This window comes from Carcharodon carcharias, chromosome 7, assembly GCF_017639515.1.
Source record: "Carcharodon carcharias isolate sCarCar2 chromosome 7, sCarCar2.pri, whole genome shotgun sequence".
NCBI classification, from domain to species: Eukaryota; Metazoa; Chordata; class Chondrichthyes; order Lamniformes; family Lamnidae; genus Carcharodon; species Carcharodon carcharias.
In genome coordinates this window covers 20480001-20502339 of record NC_054473.1, presented here as the reverse complement: position 1 = coordinate 20502339, position 22339 = coordinate 20480001, and the positions used below count along the sequence as shown (strand labels likewise).

At 41.6% G+C, this 22339-nt stretch overlaps 1 protein-coding gene across 1 annotated transcript in view; it reads left to right on the top strand.

The window, feature by feature from the left end:
- Window positions 1-22339, top strand: part of LOC121279976 (cadherin EGF LAG seven-pass G-type receptor 3-like) — a 642224-nt gene that overhangs the window by 387581 nt on the left and 232304 nt on the right. Inside the window, exons 10-13 of the mRNA XM_041191598.1 lie at window positions 9543-9728; window positions 15000-15110; window positions 17598-17766; window positions 21624-21765. Coding sequence (XP_041047532.1) covers window positions 9543-9728; window positions 15000-15110; window positions 17598-17766; window positions 21624-21765 — 608 coding nt within the window. The remainder of the gene's footprint in view (window positions 1-9542; window positions 9729-14999; window positions 15111-17597; window positions 17767-21623; window positions 21766-22339) is intronic.

Here is a 22339-nt window from a genome sequence, read left to right as displayed (position 1 = left end):
GTCTTAGAGCTCTTCCAAGGTGAAACCTCTGTAATGTTGAATTGGTATAGGTTGTAATAATCATGGCTAACCCTGGGAAAGTTCACTTAACATGCATCATTGTGAACCAATAGTTACACATCACATTATTAAGAGAGCAAAAGATCTTTGTGTATATCATGCAATATCCAGTGATGCCCAGGTAGTCACATGGTTAAATCAACTTTACCTTAAAATCTAAAGATGCACACAAGCTGGTAGAAGACTTTGGAATTGCAAGAGTTTCTCTGTGCCAAAATCGATCCATGGTGAAGTAGCATATCATTCATTTATTTTATGGCCCTATGGAATTAATAGCAGCTCACCCTATGATGAAGCCACCAGTCACATGGAAACTGGGGGCCCTCATTACCATGTTGACTGCAGGGAGGTCATTGCTGACTAACGCCTGTTCTTTCAGCTTGTCCAGGGATGTGACCAAGCATGTAATTACATCCCTAGACAGTATTCATCTTTAAGCATGCTGCTTCTCTGTTAGGTAAAAGTAGCACATTTTTGGCCTGATGCAGGTCAGTTTTGTATGTAGCCTTGACTCCTGCTCAGCCATCATTCTGTGCACCCATCAAGGCCTACATAGATTGCAGCTATAGTGTTCGCTAGCATATTTCCCCATCAGCTTGAGAGGAACGGCCTTTGGAAAATATCAACTGATGCTCAAAGCTATTAACCAGCCTTTAAAAGGTATTGCTAAGTAGCAGCCATTACAATAAACGCAAAAATTGAATACTAATAATTTTTTTCACATGGTTGGAAACCTGGAAAAGTGATAGTACAGAAACTGATGCTTTATAACAACTTTCCCCTCAGTTTTCCTTTTTGATGGTAATTCCAAGCAGTAAAAACATACTTCTAAATCTTTGGCATTCTTTTGGTGCTTTATTTCTGCCTTTTTTTGTAACATTTCTTCAAACAATGGGTTGTAACCTCTGAGCTCTGCAGCGTCGGATTTGGGGAGCACCCAAAGATGCGCTAGAGAATCCCTCTCGGACCTTCCCAGGTAAGGCTTTGCACGGCAATTGCCCAGAAGGGCTCACCTCCTCTGACCAATTGCCTGCACTGGGAACCATCTGAAAATGTGGGATAAATCCGACACTCCCCACCCCTGATCTCCGACCCCTGCACCGCTGCTCTGACCCCCCCAGGCCCCCATCTCCGACACCCCCCAAGCCCCAACCGATCTCCGATTCCACCCCCCAATCTCTGACCCCGCCGCCTCCCCAAACACCGATACCCTGGTTAGGTTCCTGAGCCAGAAGAACAAGGGAGCTAAATTGATATCAGGATCAATCAGTTATTGAGATTGGATGGCTCAAGGATCATGTAATTTCTACCTTGTTTTTGTTTCCAATAGCAATCAGTTGAAATTGCACAATATATAACATGCCCGTTGGGCTTGTATATGAGTGATGATGACATAGAAAATAACACATTGTATCTGTATTGTATATGATCAAACCATTAAAGGAGAACTTAATATAATGGGAATCAAAAGTGATTCGGCAGCTCATCTGGCAGGGGTAGCTTCAAACAGGACAGGAGAAGGACTGAGGTGAATGTAGAAACAGTTTGTTGCATTTAAAAGATACCATGTGATTGAATGGTCTTGTGACATGAGTATGACATGCTGCATATGTAGTGTGTATGTATGGTATACCATTTATTATATGGTTGTGCTATGTTAAAATTTGAAAAGTATCAATGATGTGCAATTGAATCTTCAGGCTATCTCCATGCTTCACATCCAATGAATTACTTTGTGAACTTTACTCACTGTTGTAAGAGCAACCATTTGCACAGATCCAGGCTGCATACAAACAGAAAATTAGATAAATGGCCTGTTTTTTGATGATGTGGTTGAGTGAGGAAGTTGGCTGGTACACTGCTTGGTGTACTTTTTTTCAATAATGTTATGGGATCTTCTATGTTCACCTAAACAGGTAGGCAGCCTCTCATCTAAAAGAAGGCACCTCGAACAATGCTATGCTCCCTCAGTTACTGCTCTAAAGCGTCAGCATTGTTTTCGGTGCATAACATTTTCCACCCCTAGTGATGACTCACCTGAGGTACAGTTCTAGGATAAGCGACGGTGTGTTGAAAATCCAAATATCACTTTGCTTCTTTCTTTCTCCTTGGAATTATAGGCTTATTGTGAGATGCTTGAAACTAGCTAGAATGCAATAATTTTAAAGTAAAAGCTTTTTTTGTTTCATGAAAAATGCCCCAAACCATGCCTTGCCCAGCCTCTAGAAAGTCATCACCAATTTTGTGCCTTCAGCATTTGATTTTTCCCCTTCAGCCTTTCATTCACATGTTTTTTATTCATAAGTGAGGAAATGCCATGTGCAACTATTGTTTAATAGCTGAAGCCCTTGTAGCTACCTGTTTTCACATGTCAGATTTATTTTGAAGCTGTTGCTCAGTGTTACAGGTTTTCTGTCTGCCTTAGATATTCAATCATCTGCAATGATGCTGGCCACTTCAATATTCAGTCCGTGTTTTGCGCTCAGGAATGTGCCTGTATTGTCCAATATCTAAATACATGATTGTGTAACCTGGAGGCCCTAGTGATCTAGGTATTGTATCTTTCACATATGTTTTTATGCATTTCTCCAAGATATTTAAGTCTAAGATATTTAAGGTAAACTTCAAAACATGCGCAGTATTATTTATTTTATTACATAGGCCCTCACCAGATTAAGATGTAGGCATTTTGTTTGAATATTAAAAGTTAAAATTGTGTAATTTTGTTCTTTGAATCCAGGGAACATATCCACTCTACTTGATACTCCATTTAGTGTTTTATCATTTAATTTGTTTTTCTGATTATTTATTGTATGTTGAGCCTTGCTTTTACTTGCTGTGAATGAAGTAAGTTTTTCATTCCACCATTCCCCACCCTCCAATGCATTTACTGCAATCGGACATCGGGATAATATTTTGAATTCATTGCTCCTGTCACAGAGCTTTATATGCTGGAAACATATATCAGAAATTTAGCCATATACCTGAATTCCTGATGCAAACTTCAGTGTGTGAAATCTTTCATCTTGGATGCTTGCACTGGAAATAAAATTGTGCCTTGTATTCTATCTACAGAAAGGTCACTAGGGATAACATCCCTTTAAGATACCATTGGTGACTTGACGTTGCCCATTTCATCCCCTGTCAGCACCATCCATTCATTCTGAATGATAATGTGGTCTGACTTTACACTGAGGCTTTCTTTATGGCATTAGGTGTATGTTTGCTTCAGCTACTTAGTTTCTTTTTCTTCAGCTTAATAATAAAGTTATTTAAAGGATTGTAAGATCTATTTGCAAGCAATAGTGTTTGTCCGCTCACAGAAACCTTTTCAGCATTTCTTGAACTTTTAATTAGTTGCTATTGATGGAGACTCAAAATACTTCAAGCAGATCAGCTTTAAACACTGCTTTAATATCAAAAAAAAAAGCTCCTGGGCATTCAGCACTACTGTCAAATCTCAGAAAAGGCTTTGTTGCCATTCTTCCAACCATGACCTGGTGAACTGTTTAGTTTGTCTGGGTTTATCAGGCTGCACCAAAGATAACTGTTTCAAAGATCAGAAGCTATTCTGTAGAATACACTTAAAGAAAGAGGGTGGTATTTTTGTTTCAATATTTAAGAAAGCAAAAAGTTGCAGACAGCATTAATCTAAAATAAAACAGAAAATGCCAAAAGTATGTATGACACTAGTCAGCATTGGTGAAGAAAACTTAATGTTTCAATTAATGTTAATGAAATTAATGTTTCAATTTCATAGCCCTTTGTCAGGCTGAAAGGAAATTACAGATGAATAACATTTTTAAGGAAGCAGAGCAAAAGGAAGGGGGAAATGAATGTACACATAGAAGAGAAGTAGAATAACCAGATGCTAAAGTGGAAAATGGGAGATGGTTAAATAATTGAAGAAATATTAACATAAGACAACAGAACAAAGCAAATTAAAAGAAATTTGACATATCAAGAAAATGTGAATAAGTGAGGCTTTTGAGGGTAAAGCAAATCTAAAATAGAAACAGAAAAAGTAAGCAAAGTGGGAGCTGTACTTAACATTTGATATTATTAAAGTCAGTAAGTTCAAAATGGTGCAGATTGCCCAATAGAAAGACAAGGTACCCTTCCTCGAACTTGTGTTGAGCTTCATTGGAACAGTTTAGTAGAACAAAGATGGAGAGCTCATACTGGGAAGGGAAGATAAAGTAGCAAGCTGTAGAACATGGGGGTATGGATGCAGACAGAACCAAAGGTGCTTAAAAAGGCAAAAGCAAAAAACTGCAGATGCTGTAAATCCAAAACAAAAACAAAAATATCTGGAAAAAACTCAGCAGGTCTGACAGCATCTGTGGAGAGCAATAGTTAATGTTTCAAGTCCGAATGACTCTTCATCAGAACTAAGGAAAAATAGAAAAGAGGTGAAATATAAGCTGGTTTAAGGGGGGGTAGGACAGGTAGAGCTGGATAGAGGGCCAGAGATAGGTGGAGATTGCCAAAAGATGTCATAGACAAAAGGACAAAGAGGTGTTGACGGTGGTGATATTAGCTAAGAAATGTGCTAATGGTGACATTAAGGGTAGAAAGCAGGATGAGCAAGGTACAGATAGCCCTAGTGGGGTTGGGGTGGGGGGATGGGATTGAAATAGGCTAAAAGGCAGAGATAAAACAATGGATGGAAATACATTTAAAAATAATGGAAATAGGTGGGAAAAGAAAATATATAAATTATTGGAAAAAGGGAAATTGGAAAGGGGGTGGGAACGGTGGAGAGAGTTCATGATCTGAAGTTGTTGAACTCAATGTTAAGTCCGGAACGCTGTTAAGTGCCTAGTCGGAAGATGAGCTGCTGTTCCTCCAGTTTGTGTTGAGTTTCACTGGAACATTGCAGCAGGCCAAGGACTGACAGGTGGGCATGAGAGTAGGGTGGTGTGTTGAAATGGCGAGTGACAGGGAGGTCTGGGTCATGCTTGCGGACAGACCGAAGGTGTTCTGCAAAGCGGTTACCCAGTCTGCGTTTGGTCTCTCCGATCCCTTCCCCCCACCCCACCCCCACTAGGGCTATCTGTCCCTTGCTCGTCCTGCTTTCTACCCTTAATGTCACCATTAGCACATTTCTTAGCTAATATCACCAGTGTCAACACCTCTTTGTCCTTTTGTCTATGACATCTTTTGGCTATCTCCACCCTCTATCCAGCTCTACCTGGTCTCTCCATACACACACACACACACACACACACACACACACACACACACCCGGGCCTTAAACCAGCTTATATTTCACCTGTTTTCTATTTTTCCTTAGTTCTGATAAAGAGTCATTCCTCTTCGCAGATGCTGTCAGACCTGCTGAGTTTTCCAGGCATTTGTGCTTAAAAAGGCATTTGGTCTTTGAAACATAGAGCCATGAGCAGCATATGTTGTATATCAGGTTGGTGCATGTACATGTGAATTGCTGTCCCAATTGGAAAGTATGTTTGGGGCATGGAAGGAAGTGAATGAACTGGTGTGACATGTTCTGTGACATGGGGAGAAAAAAAGCAGATGACAGAAGTGGTGCATGAGTGAACTAGGGTGTCAGAGGTAATGGTCCCTTCAAAATTCAAAGGGGAAAATGTATTTCCAAGTGTGATTGTGTTGGAGGTGATGGAAACAGTAAAAGATGACTTGGTAAATGTCTCTGCATATGTAGTGTGTTTGTATGGTATGCCATTTATTATATGGTTGTGCTATGTTAAAATTTGAAAAGTATCAATGATGTGCAATTGAATCTTCAGGCTATCTCCATGCTTCACATCCAATGAATTACTTTGTGAACTTTACTCACTGTTGTAAGGGCAACCATTTGCAAAGATCCAGGCTGCATACAAACAAAAAAATTAGAAAAATGGCATGTTTTTTGATGGTGTGGTTCAAGTAGAAGATGGAGACAAAGGGGCCTTATCAAGGTTGTTGGGGGAAGATGTGAGGGGAGAAGTATAGGAAATGGTATAGATGCATTGTAGGATCCTGCCTTCCACAGCAGAATATATTCTTCAGCTGACTCCATGGTTGTTAGAGTGAATGGGCTTGTAATAGACCTTTGCTGCCAAAAGTGCAGTTATTTGGGATCAAAAGCATCAACCCGGGACCAGGCCCATACCACCTCTTCACCTCCAGTGCTATGAAGGGAACCACCTTGATACCTGCCAGGAACCTTGAACGTGAACTCAGAATTGCATCAAAGGTGTCAACTGGCATCATCTGAGCTATAGTACTACCATCTGTTGCACATCAGTGGAGTATTTATTGATAGTCTATGGTCTCAACATTGACTGGGACTGAACCATAACAAAAGAACAAGAGCCATTCTTTGGCACTGACTGAGGAGTGGTCTTGTCACTGTTTTCATTATTGCATGACAATGGAGGAGTCCTTGGCCTTCATCAAAGGTTTCTGTCAAAATGGGTTCCCATTTCCATCTCTAGCAACAATAATTATTTCATTTTTGAATCTCCTCTTGGCTGGGTGAGAATGTCTGTTTTACTCGGAGAAATATAAAGAGCTGTGACATTTTGATGTTGATCCATGATCCTAAGTTTCTGGCTAAGCCAACTTAAAGCAAAAGTTATCTAAGGCGAGTTGCTTGGTTAACTGGGCAAAAGCGAGATGTTGAGCTCAGTAAATGAGTATTTCATTCACTTTGGAGCAAACTAGTGACCTAATCTCAAACAAATCTTAAATTTAGTAGGCACAGAGTACCCTCATTTTAGCAAGTCTGTCAAACAGTGATGCAACGAATGAAGAACATAGAAAGATTAAGTGCCTTGTTGATGTACCTACTTCCTTTGTTGAGAGATTCTGAAGAATTGAATTCCTCTTTTGATTCATCTTAATATCTTGCAACCAACTTATTTGTGTTAGATCAAAATAGATTAACATTTCTCAAGCAAACCATTGGTTATACACACTTTGGTCATGGGAAGATCCTATGGGCGATTATCCTACTGTCAACACTGATCTGAAGAATATCTTAAAACAGAAATAAACCTTCATGCATTTGGCCAGAATGCAACATGCTTATCCAATTAAACCCATCAGTGGGTGGAGGGTGTCTATATTTTAGAAATAAAAAATAACCTAAGGAGTAGATAATCATTCTCTTCATGTTGTAACCTAAGGTGCAACTCACGTCCAATGCACACACGGGGATCAATATTCTCACTTGCTCTTGCACTCATCCTTCGTATATTGTGCTCCTCTCATGCAGTTAGGAACAACCAAGAGTCATGCGGACTCGAAACGTTAACTGTGTTCCTCTCCGCAGATGCTGCCAGACCTGCTGAGTTTTTCCAGGTATTTTTGTTTTTGTTTTGGATTTCCAGCATCCGCAGTTTTTTGCTTCTACCTCTTGGTTTTGCTTTGTCTTTTTTCCCCTCCCCCTCCATCCAATCCCCATGGTCTACATTTGTCTCTCTGTTTGCCTATCTTCTTAGACTGTCTCTGTTTGACTGCCTCCATCTGTCTTTCTTCTCGAGCAGCCAATTTCATCAAAAGGAGCCAGAATAAATAATCTCTGTATATCTTTCTAATGCTTTTTCATTTCATTTATTTTTCTGTCTTTGGCTTTCTGTATCTTGAAGCTTGTGATGTACAGCTGCAATGTAAGATGTAATAACCTGACTCAAATTTGGTCTTGACAGATGGCAAAGGAGTTTTTAGTCTGACTGTTTATATTTTTCCCCCTCCTCGCTACATCTCCAAGTGTATAATTGTTCTAATCCCTCTTTTTCTCTGTCTTAACTATTAACAGCTTCACTGCCAGAAACACACAATGATGATATTAACTAAGATTTATATTTATTCTCCAGTTGTTATTTTTTTGTGCAGTCAATAAAATTTCACAATCATCTGTTACTTCAGCAAAATTATAGTATATTGCTGTGTATAGGTGGACCTCTTCCTGTTTGGATCCAGATGTAAATTAAATTTGTTTGGAATTGTGATTTAACAGTTCTTCAAAGTATAAACATATTTGCTTTCATTGAACCTCTACAGGAAAATTCACAATTTTAGTAGATACTTAAAATTAGAGACAATTTTTTTTAATATTGCTCAATCTGGGTATATTCTTGCTAAAAATATTGAGATATGAATCTCCTAACATCTTGTAGCTCATTTTCCAGCAAAATATCCTTTCCTTCCATATGGCTGCCTTATCAACAGAATTACCCCTTAAAATATGTCATTTTGATCTAAATGATCTTATGACTAATTGCCTTTTCATTACTTTGAGCACTTTATCAATTAATTATGCAAGCTGAGGGATGAGGTAGCAAAGATTGCTATTACATGTTCAATGCAGTTTCATAGGATTAGTCAAGATGGGATTAGTCAGATAGGATTATCTATATTTTATAGGTAACTGTGGGAGTGACCCAGATACCATCTCAATTTCAATGTCAATTTGTTTTCCTTAGAAGGTTACTACAGAACTTCAAATTTATACTTCAGGTTGAAAATTTTCAATTCATGTCAACTCCAGATTAGTGAATGAGTTAAGTGTTATGGGTGTGATCTTATCAGTCTTTGCAGTTTTGGCAGTAGACAGGCTGAGGAAATGGTTTTTTGGGATATTTATAGTTAATCAGACTAACTTTTTTTAAAGCTTTTCACATTTTCAAAAATAGATAGTGAGAGTCAGGAGAAAGAAAAATGGGTAGGGAAGATGTTTCAAAAGTTTTTTGGAGCGATGTTAGAATAGAAAAATCAAGTCATATTGGATAGGAAAATGTGCCAGCAGTGGTAACATAGGAGAGAATGCAGAAGGAGCAATAATGAAACTGAATCTAAGTATTATTAGAAACTATTTTTATTCGAAATTCTATTCAAGTTTTATAGTTTAGAATGAAATTATAATAAATTCACTTAAGATAATTGAATGACTATTATAGAATATGGTTATTTTTGCATTTTAATTTGAGTTGAAGCTTTACCAAGTTTGATCCTAGGGAGATTCTCATTTCCAAAAACATGATGGCAGACAACGGGTTTGTATATGAAACAAAACATGAGAGGGTAGTGTTATGGCCTGTGAAACATTCAAGATTCAAAATGCTCATGTCCTTACTTCTCATGGTATCATCGGAACCCAAAACTACATTGTAGAATCATAGGACCCTTCTTATCCTCATTCATGACTTGGTCATGGTTCATAAGTTGCTTTCATAAGATTAAATATTTTTCATTTTCCTGTGTAGCACTTGTCATTCCTTGGCCAGGTTGATGTCATCTCCTAGCAACTAGAATTGTTAAGAGATGGCTCATAGAGTCAAGTTTCTACTGTTTGCCTCAACTGTTAACAGCTGATTTTAGCAAACTTGAATTGGGTAATAGAGGGATCTAGCCATTTTCCAGGGCAACCTATTTTCTGTGTTTGTTATATGATTATTGATGTTAAACTACTCAATATCTGATTTTTCTGAAACTTTGTGCTCTTGAATTGTTTTCAGTTGAACTCGGGCCACCTTTCATTTGCTGTCAATCGAGGGACCAGTCGGACTGTGAGGTTGCTGCTGAATCGAATGCCATTAAATGATGGGAGGTGGCATGATCTTCAGCTGGAACTACGAGATGTGAGAAATGGGCGTGATATACGATACATAGCAACCATCACGATTGATTTTGGACTTTATCAGGTCAGACTGATTTATTTGTAGATATATTGGAGAGTTATAGCACATAGAGTGTGTTTTTTAGAAACTTAGAGCTCAGGAGGAGTCCATTCAACCCATTGTATCTGTGCTGACTCTTTGAAAGAGCAGTCATGCTTCATCCCACATCCCTGCTTTTTGTCTGTAACTTTAAGTTCTTCATTCCTCAAGTGCTTATCCAACTCCTTTTAAAATTATTAAACGAAGATTATTGTTGGAATGAGCTGCACCATCTTTACAGGTAGAACGTTCCCGATCTCATCAACTTTTGAATGAAAACTTCTCTCCCCTGTAAATCTTGTGCCAATGATTTCGAATCTGTGGTCCTAGTTAGTGTCTCTGTTATATTCCTGATAGCCAGTTGATGAAGGATGAAACCAGAACCAATCCATACTCAATTTAGATTTATTCACAGATAGACCTCCTCACTCAACCACAACACGGTGTCAGTAAGTGCCCCTTTATATCCGCTCAAGTGACAGTCCAATCAATGCACTCCACCTGCAAATAGTTAACCACAATTGATATACAATTAACATTGCCAGAGTAAATAGTTTTTCTCTACTTTATCATCTCTTAGGTTACCTCTTAAACTTCTCTGTTCAAAGGAAAACAATCCTAACTTTCCCAATATGACCTTAACTGAAGTCCCACATCCCAAATAATATCATGGTAAACCTCTTCTGCACCATTTCTGAGCCTTTTACATCTTTCCTGACTTCCTGCCCAAAATTGGCCTTACGAGTGATTTATTAATTTCTAGCATTATCTGTTTACTATTATTCCATTCCTCTACTTAAATATCCAAGTAACCCATATGCTTTTTTAACCACCTTATGGACTTTAACCACCTTTAAGAATTTGTGTGCATGGGCACCAAGGTTCCTGTGCTCACCTGGGCTTTTCAAAATTGTCTCATTTGTCGTGTGTTGTCTTTCCATACCAGTCCTCCTAAAATGCATTGTTCAACACTTTTTGCTGCAATGAATTTCATTTGCCAAGCCCTGTCTATTGCAGCATCCTATGTATCTCATCTTGAGTCTATTACTATTCTCATTTATCTACTACTTGAACAAGTATCATCTTGTATCATTTGCAAGCTCTAAGATGCTGTTTCCTACACTTGAGTCAAGCTCATTTATAAAAATTGCAGAGAGTAATGGACCCAAAGCTGAGCTTTGGGGAATATCACTTCCAAACACCTCCCAGCCTGGAAAAATAAACATTCACCACAACCCTTTGTTTTCTGTTACAATTTTCCCCTTAATTTCTTGGGCTTCCATCATCTTAATTAGCCTTCTGTACATTACTTTCAGCATTCTCAGCCCTGTCGACCCTGCAAAGCCCTCCTTACTTCCATCCAGGGGCTGATGCAATTGCCTGACATAGTCATCCTCACGGAATCATATCTTACAGATAATGTCCCAGACTCCATCCACCATCACCATCCCTGGGTATGTCCTGTCCCACCAGCAGGACAGACCCAGCAGAGGTGGTGGCACAGTGGTATACAGTCAGGAGGGGCTTGCCCTGGGAGTCCCCAACATCAACTCCAGACCCCATGAAGTCTCATGGCATCAGGTCAAACATGGGCAAGGAAACCCCCCTGCTGATTAGCACATACCGCCCTCCCTCAGCTGATGAATCAGTGCTCCTCCATGTTGAGCATCACCTGGTGGAAATACTGAGGGTGACAAGGACACACCTGGGTGGGGGACTTCAATGTCCATCACCAAGAGTGACTCGGTAGCACCACCACTGACCAATCTGGCCAAGTCCTAAAGGACATAGCTGCTAGATTGGGTCTGCGACAGGTGGTGAGGGAAGCAACAAGAGGGAAAAACATACTTGATCTCGCCCTCACCGACTTGCCTGTCTCAGATACATCTGTCCATGACAGTATCGATAGGGGTGATCACCACCCAGCCATTGTGGAAACGAAGTCCCGTCTTCACATTGAGGATACCCTCCATCGTGTTGTGTGGCACTACCACCGTGCTAAATGGGATAGATTTCGAACAGATCTAGCAACTCAAGACTAGGCATTCATGAGGCACTGGGCCATCAGCAGCAGCAGAATTGTGCTCGAACACAGTCTGTAACCTCATAGTCTGGCATATTCCCCACTCTACCATTACCACCAAGCCAGCGGATCAACCCTGGTTCATTGAAGAGTGCAGGAGGGCATGCCAGGAGCAGCACCAGGCATACCTAAAAAAAGAGAGGTGTCAACCTGGTGAAGCTATAACACAGGACCACTTGCATGCCAAACAGCCTTAGCAGCAAGTGATAGGGCTAAGCAATCCCAAAACCAACGGATCAGATCTAAACTCTGCAGTCCTGCCACGTCCAGTCATGAATGGTGGTGAACAATTAAACAACTCACTGGAGGAGGAGGCTCCACAAATAGCCCCATCCTCAATGATGGAGGAGCCCAGCACATCAGTACAAAAGATAAGGCTGAAGCATTTACTACCATCTTCTGCCTGGAGTGTCAAGTGGATGATCCATCTCGGCCTCCTCTGGAGGTCCCCAGCATCAAAGTTGCCCGTCTTCAAGCCAATTCGATTAACTCCACATGATATCAAGAAATGGCTGAAGGCATGGATATTGCAAAGGCTATGGGGCCTGACAATATTCCGGCAATAGTACTGAAGACTCGTGCTTCAGAATGTTCCGCACCCCTAGCCAGCTGTTCCAGTACAGCTATAATACTGGCATCTTCCCCGCTATGTGGAAAATTGCCCAGGTATATCCTGTACACAAAAAGCAGGACAAATCCAATCCGGCCAATTACTGGCCCATCAGCTTACTCTCGATCATCAGCAAAGTAATGGAAGGGGTCATCAACAATGCTGTGAAGTGGCATTTGCTTAGCAATAACCTGTTCATTGACGCCCAGTTTGGGTTCTGTCAGGGCCACTCAGCTCCTGACCTCATTACATCCTTGGTTCAAACATGGACAAAAGAGCTGAACTCCCGAGGTGAGATGAGTGTGACTGCTCTTGACATCAAGGCCACATTTGACCGAATGTGGCATCAAGGAGCCCTTTGAAAACTGGTGTCAATGGGAATCGGGGAAAACTCTCCGCTGGTTGGAGTCATACCTAGCACAAAGGAGGATGGTTGTGGTTTTTGGAGGTCAGTCATCTCAGCTCCAGGAGTTCCTCAGGATAGTGTCCTCAGTCCAACCATCTTCAGCAGCTTCATTCACAATGACCTTCCTTCCATCATAAGATTAGAAGTGATAATGTTCACTGATGATTGCGCCATTTGCGACTCCTCAGAAACTGAAGCAGTCTATGTCCAAGTGCAGCCGAACCAAGACAATATCCAGGCTTGGACTAACAAGTGGCAAATAACATTCGCACCACACAAGTGTCAGGCAATGACCATCTCCAACAAGTCCATCGCCCCTTGATGTTCATTGGCATTACCATCACTCAATCCCCCACTATCAACATCCTGGGGTACACCATTGACCAGAAACTGAATTGGACTAGCCATATAAATACTGTGGCTACAAGAGCAGATCAGAGGCTAGCAATCGTGCAACGAGTAACTCACCACCTGACTCCCCAAAGCCTGTCCATCTTCTACAAGGCACAAGTCAGGAGTATGATGGAATACTCCCCACTTGCCTGGATGAGTGCAGCTCCCACAATGCTCAAGAAGTTTGACACCATCCAGGACAAAGCAGCCTGCTTGATTGGCACCACATCCACAAACATTCACTCCCTCCACCACAGACGCACAGTAGCAGCAGTGTGTACCATCTGCAAGATGCACTGCAGGAGTTCACCAAGGTTCCTTCGACAGCACCTTCCAAACCCACGACCACTACCATCTAGAAGGACAAGGGCAGCAGATAGATGGGAGCACCACCACCTGGAAGTTCCCCTCCAAGTCACTCACCATCCTGACTTGGAAATATATCACCGTTCCTTCAAAAATCCTGGAATTCCCTTTCTTACAGCACTATGGGTGTACCTACACCACATGGACTGCAGTGGTTCAAGAAGGCAGCCCACCACCACCTTCTTAACGACAGCTAGGGATGGGCAGTAAATACTGGCCCAGCCAGTGAAACCCACAAAGTGAATGAATAAAAAAAACATTGTCGAATGCCTTTCAAAACCTGTATATATAAAAAAACTACACAAACTTGATCAACCTTCTCTGTTACTTCATCAAAGAATTCAATGAAGTTAGTCATAAAGAAAAAATGTCTTCAATTTACCTTTAACAAATTCGTGCTGATTCTCCTTGCTTAACCCATGCCATTCCAAATAAAATTTTATTTTATCCTTGATAATGGTTTCCAATAACTCCCCCCGCCCACTGATGTTAGCTGACTGGCCTGTCATTTCCTGATTTATTTCTCCCCCCTTCAGCATTAGCAACCTTCTAGCCCTCAACACTACTCCTGTATTCAATGAAGATTGAAAGACTGTGAACAGTGCCTCTGCTATTCCCACCATTGCTTCTTTCAGCAGCCTGGGATGTCTTCCATCTGGACCAGGTGACTTCCGGAGTTTCAGTAATGTTAATCTTCCTGGTACATCTTCATTCCTACTATCCTGCCCATAATTTCCCTCTCTTTTACTGTAACCTTCTCATCACTTTGTTTCCTTTGTGAAGACAGATACACAAAGTACTCATTTAAAACTTCAGCCATTTGATCTTTAAAGGGTCTGTACTAACTACAAATTCCTCGAATGCTAAATCAGGTCGAGTACAGTCTGTTTTTGTCCAAAATTCAAGTTATGTGCAAGTTTTTCCCTCAATCTAAAAAAAATGCAATCTTGTTGAATGCAAATCCATAGTATATTTAACCAATACATCATGAAATTAACATAATCGTCTACAATAACGTATGTGATCCTTCATCTGCCAGTCATTCCTTGGGAAATAGAATGCACCCTATAAGCTTTTTATAATCACATTAGCAGAACATCTCCTAAGTTACAGCTGAGCCTTATTTGCGTAACCTTAACTTTGAAAATATGTACAGTGTAAAGAAACACTAAACTGTATAAGTTAAACAGACTTCCTCACAAACCTTCAACTTTTGTTTCTTAATCCCAGATATTTAATCCCTCTTTATTTTCCAAAATTATTGTACAAGAAGCCAATTGAAAGCCCGGGCAGCATATCAAAACCGCTATTGTGGCCCTGTTATCCCAGGTTGGCGAGAGTGTTTTAACCCAATTGTGCAACTACTGTGGTTTTGATTATTTTCTTTCCTGTTGCCAGGATACAGTTATTGTTGGCAATGAGTTACACGGGCTGAAGTTGAAGCATCTTCAAGTTGGTGGTATTCTCAGAGCTGGTGAGGTGCAGAATGGATTGGATGGCTGTATCCAGGTATAGGAATCACTGTTTGTTACAGGCAGTTCAGTCTCTGAATTATGGCCACCCGTGACCCTCGAGATTTTAATCTAGTTGTGACAGACTGATGGATGCAGTAGGCACTTTTGTCCAAACTGTATGCTCTTTTGCTTATTGTCCAAAGAGAGGGTCTGCATTATATTGATTTCAGGGTTTATTCCACTTTCTGTGCTATGGAGAGGTGATCAAAAAAATGACTCCTAGAAGCACAGAAGTCAGGAAGATCTGTTGACTGATGGAGTATACCAAACGTGCAAGTACACTTTCTGATATCATATCTTCAAATCATACCAAAGGTCCTATATTCAATCCCTATCTTATACTAAATTAGCTAACCTCATTCAGGGCAGCTTCAATTGGATTTAGTATCCCTGAGGAAAGGACTGAGGAGAAAATTCAACCAGTTCTCCTTCTAATCACAATCAGTAACTTCAAGTTGAAGATATATGCTAGTGGAAGCTTTCAAATGTTTCAAACAGGGTTTTACAACCTCCAGACGTCAGAAGGTGACTTGTGCATAGATCTGAGCAATCTTCCTGCTATTTGCAGTCCTTTATGCTATGTGTGTATAGATTTGTATGTGTTATAATGAATTGGATTTTTGCCTTATTCCTATTGGGGGGAGAAAACATTGGGCGGAATCATCCCAAATTTGCACCAAGTGCGTTAGCGGGCAGGAAAAACGATGCCGGCCATAGTGGTGACTTTTCATGCTGTATTGTCCCAAACCCGCTGCTTTAATTATGCATTCGCTGGGTACACGCCGTTTCAATGGTGGGCGGACTCCAATTCACCTGCCACACTGTCACCTTGCCGCTTCATCACGCCAGGCTCCACATTTAAAGTACAGCCACGCTCAGTGTTTCCAGCCCAGGACTGCAGCAAAGAAGACATGGCCTCGAAAGGCAAGAAGGTCGCATCCCTTGAGTATCTTTTGGACACTTTGGAGGACCGCAGTGATGTCCTCTACCCCTGGCTCTGGTCACAGGAGGGGCAGCTACATTACCACTCCGGTTTGGTAGGCGATGGCAGTGGTGATCAGTGCCAATGCTGCACAGAATAGGTTGACCATCCAATGCAGATAGAGGATGAATGATCTCATCTATACCGCCAGGATATGTCAACCACCTCATCACTCTAAACTCACACTCAAGCCCATCGCACATTTACTGGCATCTCACTCTGCCAGCTCAAAGGACATCACCACCCTTTCTCATACACACACCCTTACATGTCCATCTGGCCTCATCTCCTCTTGAAACTGCCTCCTCAGCCCTCACAATCTTGAGGCCACTTGCACAGGCCAACATGTGCCCTCACACACACTCTGGGATACCCTCCTTCTGCAGAACAGCCCTGCCTTGCAGCCTCTTCCCTTGCCTGAGGCCACTTCTCCCCCTTCGCCAAGCAAACCCTACCTCTGCAGCCATTGAAAAGCCACCCGTATATGGCTGACCTGGTAGGTACAGACCTACCTATGAGCCCCCCTAAAAATGTGGTGCTGTCTGTGAAGCCTGGCGCTGATGACTGCAAGTGCTGACCAAAGCAAGGTAGGCAAACAAACCTTGAAGTACCGAGCGAAGTGCAGCTTGCCAAGGGCATGCCTTATATGTGCTGTTATGAAACATGTCGGTCTGTTTTCACGCTGATGCGGGGGGATGATTCCAGCGGGCTAGCCTAATAATGATATGTAGATGTATTAAATTGAGGTTCCAACGTCCGATGGCAGGAAATGCAGCTGCAATCGGTGGGCTGAGCAGACGATCGCAAACTGGTTTCACGCCATCGTGAAACCAATCACGCCATATTGTCCGCTCATGCCACCGAACACATCTGACCCCTGCGGGCATGGAAAATCCCAGTCATTATTCCCTCCTCTACTGAAGACAGTGATACACAAGAGAACATATTTCCAAACATGCCCACACCTCTTTCACACCTACCCCAAGTGGTATTCTTCATTTGTGATCCCCGATAGTGATTAGGCTATTTGTGGCCAATGTTGCAAAGTCCAGTCCTTCTCAAACTTGCATGCATATACATTCAAGTAGAAATTACTAATAGTGATCAGAAGAACAACATTTCTTCTTCCCCTGTTTACCCCGCTCCCATTCTGCATTTCCTGACCCAGGGAGCCCTCTTCCTCTGACTCAACATAGAAACCATCCTGAATGTGGGAACTTATGGATTCATATGATTCTGTTTTCTCCCTGTCTTCAGTAGTCTGTTGGATATGTTCCAGAAACCTTTGGCTCACTTGACTCTAAGTGTGTATGTATGTATGTCCTCCTATGCTTGTTATGTTTCTTGCTGGGCCTATTAATCTAGCTTCACATGATCCAGAAATAAACAGTATATACGAATATAGATATATATTTTGCTTAGTCTGAGAGGGAGAATACAGAGCAAATGTTGACGCTAAAGGGTTCAATCTATCAACTACAGTTCTTTTTCTACCCTTAGGGTGTGCGTCTCGGTGACACCTCTATTGGAATTGCAATGCCAAAGCCAAGTCATACTATGAACGTGGAACTAGGCTGCACCATCCCTGATCCATGTGACTCCACCTCATGCCCACCCAACAGTTACTGCAGCGATGAGTGGCAGAGTTATTCTTGTACCTGTGAGCCAGGTATTGTTGGCTAAACTGGGGGTAGTTCCATGTCTTTTACTGGGAGGGGAATAATCTTTTTCCCCTTAATGTCATTGCATAGGTTATTTATGCCAAATCTTTTTTTTAAGAAGGATTAGTTGACAAGTTGCTCAGTTCCACAGACCACAAGATCACTGCAGATAAGATTCATTTTCATTCATCCATCCAGAAAAACCCTCATATCTGCCCAGTGCAGCATCTAATCTTGTGTTAAATCATTCCAGGGTTTTCCCCTTCACTACTCTATCCAAAGCTCATTCCATGTATTGATTACTCTGAACTTCCTGATATCAGTACTAAGTTTACCTTTTCTTACTTTGAACCTGCTATTTCCATGCCTTTGTTACTTCTAGACTTGGCTATTCCAACGCACTTGGGCCAACCTCCCTAGTTCCACCTCCATAAACTTGAAGGCCTGAATCTTCTGGTTGGCGTGCGGAGGTGGGCCCTGCTCGCCGATGTGTAAAATGACGCACGGTGACGTCGGGCATGTGCCCCCACATCACCGCACGTCATTCCGATCTTCAGTTCGGCGGGCACGCACCAGAGTTAGCTGTGTGCCCACCGAATTGTCAAAGGCCTATTAAGGCCATTTAACAACTAATTAAACTGATTGTCTGGGCTCCCCGTCCAACCTTAAGGCTGGTGGGCAGGTGAAGAGCCCAGGCGGCCTGCGCATTTTTCAGGAAACCTCATCCATGGGCGGGATGAGGTTTCATGAAGGGTTTAAAAATTAGATAAAATTTTTCATTCAAATTCATTGACATGTCCCAACTCATGTGAGACTGTCACATGAGGGAATATGTCTGAATAATTTTTTCTTTTTTTTTCCAAGTTTTCATGAAATGAAATGAATCTCCCTGATGCAGCTCCATGCCTCAGGGAGATTTCTGCGCTCTTCCGTGCGCATGAGTGAAAGAGAGCAGGCCTCAACTCTCCCCCTTCGCCCCCCCCCCCCCCCCCCCCTCCCCACACCCATATAGGGAGTGCTGAGCGCTTCTGGGTGCATGTCACCCTGAGCAGGTCTTAATTGGCCCGCCCACGTAAAACGGCAGCACGCAGCCAATCGCAGGTGGCGATCGGTTGCACGCCCACCCTCTCCTGCCCAGCGCTCACGACAGAGAGAAAATTCTTCCCAAAGTGATTCAAAACTCTGCTGCCTGTGTCCTAATTCACACCTAGTCCCATTCACCCATCTTCCCTGTGCTCGCTGATCTACATTAAATGCTGGTTAAGTGATGTCTCGTTTTAAAAATTCTCATCTCTGTTTTCAAATAATTTCATGACCTTACGCCTCCCTATCTCTGTGATCCACCAGCCATACAATCCTTCGCAATCTCTGCACCTGCCAATTCTGGTGTCTTGAGCATTCCCTATTTTAATCGCTCGACCATTGGTGGTTGTGCCTTCAGTTGCTGAGGCCCTACACTCTGAAATCTATCCCTAAATCTCTGTACGTCTCTTTCCTCCTTTAAGTTGCTCTCTAAGATCCACCTATTTGAGCAAACGTTAGGTCATCTGGTCTAATATCTCTATGTGGCTCGATATCAGATTTTGTTTGCTAATGCATATAAAGTGCCTTGGGATATTTTATTATGTTAAAGGTGCGACACAAATGCAAATAGTTGTTGTTGAGCCTGTCCCTTGTTCTACTCTGATGATTTAATTTAAAGTAATATTCTGGATTTACCTTCTTGAATACCCTTACTACCTTGTGCACTTTTTTTTTACAATCACCACACAGATACCTCCCTTCCAGCATGAAAAATCCAAATCTATCTCTTTTTCCCTCATATCTCAGACCTTGGATATGAGGGGTCAGCTTCATGGCTGTTCTCTATACTGTCTCCTGCTCTGAATATCTCCCTGAGCCTTAATAACTGAAGCAGTGTTCGAGGTACAGTCTAACTAGAGCACTGAACAGTTTGATCACAATTCCCTTTGCATTATATTCTGCTAGTGTTGCTACAGGAAGGGCTTTGTTCACCTTGCAGCCGCCCCTCAGCTGGATCTCCCGAGTGAAAAAGGGAGACTTGGGTGTTGGGTTAGGTGTGGAGTTGCAGTTTTCCCAGGTCTCCTCTCCATTCCTGTGGGTGCTGTAGCCTGAAACTGCTGCTGAACTTTTCTGGAAACATGCTGTGATTCCTTTAAACAGGAGTCCTTCCTCTGACAAAATGACCATGTCATCCTGTCCACCCACCCTCGCTAGTTGATCACGGAGCCTGAAGGCAGGCTCTGAATTGGTTTACTTTGGTGAAGAGCAACTGGAAGGCCCCTAATTGGGAGGTTGGGTTTGCAACCTGAAAATGGTCCCCCTGTTGCGCCATAGACTTAGGCAGTAAGATTCTGCCCCACCTTCCTAACCCAAAGACAGAGGTGAATTTCAGTACCCCTGCCTAATTAGCCAACAGAGGGCTGATTAAGGATTGAACCTGAAATTTCCTGTTTCGTATGGATCTGTGCCATGTAGAGCCATGCACTTTGCAACTGAACAGGGGAGTTCAACACAGAATTCTTCCAACAGTTTTAGATTTTGATAATGTTAGAACATTATCTCACATTTCTTGGAGTGGGGAGGTTGATGAGGTTTAAAAGTTTTAATGTTATCGCACAGATCGCTGTAGAAAACAGCCGGGGTTTAAATTTACACCTGCCGTGTACACTTTGTTCTGGTTGCAGGTCCATGGTCACTAGTAGTTGTATGCTAATCAAAACTGCTAGACGAGAGTAAGCCAGATAGGAGAAATCTTTGAACATCACTACACTCCCCAGAGTAATCAGATGCTAGGAAGCAGTTAGAGTTTGATCTTACTGAGTGACATTTTTAGAACATAGCAACTCTGAACAGAATCTTTACAGTACAGAAGGAGGCCATTCAGCTCATTGAGTCTGCACTGGCTCTCTGAAAGAGCATTCCACCTAGTCCCACTCCCCTGCCTTATCCCTTGCACAGTAGGCATAAATGAGGTATGAATTAATGTGTGAAAAGTATTAAATATCGAACCTTATCAAGATTATTTTAGAATAAATTAAGGTTCCCTGATTGGCCTTTCATGTTACATTATGCTGCAGTGATCGTTTTGCATTCAAACCTGCGTAAAAGGATCTTAAGCAGATATTTATTGACATTTTTCCATTCACACCAACACCAGCCAGTTTTGTATTAGTATGTGAGGTTTTAAGTCTAATTAGGTTGGGTGCATTAACAAACCAGATTCACACATCAGTTTGGCAATGGAGACATTGGCATAGTTTGCTGGTGTGTTATGTATGCTGGAATATCTCACAGCCTTTTAGGGTGGAACATAGTTCATTGCCCTGTTGTCCAACAGACATTGCTGACTAGCCACAGTGATAACACTTTAGCCAAATGCACTAATTTTTAAAAAAATGCCTGAAATACACATAGTATAGGTAAAAGTACTTCACGTATGTATATTTACTTAGCACCTACTGCCATTCAGTAACCGAAGAAGTAGAATACGCTCAGTGATCAAAACGCACTTGCACATGCTGCCTTTTATCTTGCAATTTTATTAACAAACTCAACGAATGATTAAAGTACACATGTACACACCTTGTGAATATGAGTACTGAGATTGCATGTCCAATGTCGATGCCAATTACTCATTTCTATTTACAAATCAAATCTAATTAGCCACATTTGGATTTCAAATAATACACGTGGTGAATAGCAAATTATTAGACAACAGCGATAGACTATACCAATTTCGATTGGCAATACTAAATCCAATCCTCAGAAGAGTTTGTCAGACAAAAAGTCCACAGCTACCTTGAAGGTTAATGTAAAGTATTTAAGAATGTTTCATATTTAGGTTACTATGGTGAGTCTTGTGTCGATGCCTGTCGGCTGAATCCATGTGAAAATGAATCTGTCTGCCGCCGCAAACCCAGTTCCTCGCATGGGTACACATGTGATTGTGGAGAGAACCATTTTGGCCAGTATTGTGAACACAGGTAAAACAAAAATGCCTCTGGATGGAGGAATGTGATATATTTCTTTTCGAGTATGAAGTTATAGGCAACAAAATAGTTGGTGTTATGAGAATAATTTGGCTAGAAAAACTGAGCAATTGCATAAAACATATCATGTACTTTTCAGTAAAAGATATTGCAACCTGAGTGGACTGCGCCAGGTGACATTAAAGTACACATGTATGCACCTTGCAAATATGAATACTGAGATTGCATATCCAATGTCGATGCCAATTACTCATTTGTATTTACAAATCAAATCTAATTAGCTACATATATTCCTCCATTCCTCTGCCCACCCATCAAGAAGTTCTGTAGCACTTGGGGGTGGGTGCATGATATGTATTTTGTATTCATCCATGGGAGGTGGAAGTCACTGGCAAAGCCAACATTAATTGCCCATCTTCAGAATGTGTGTGTTAATTGTATATTATTTGCATTTAAGTGTATGCAGGTGGTGAGAATTAACTGGGGATTCGCATGTGTGCTATAAATAGACAGACTGAAACAATAGCTGATTTAGGAACTGCTTGCTTGTCATGTGTAACTGTAAATA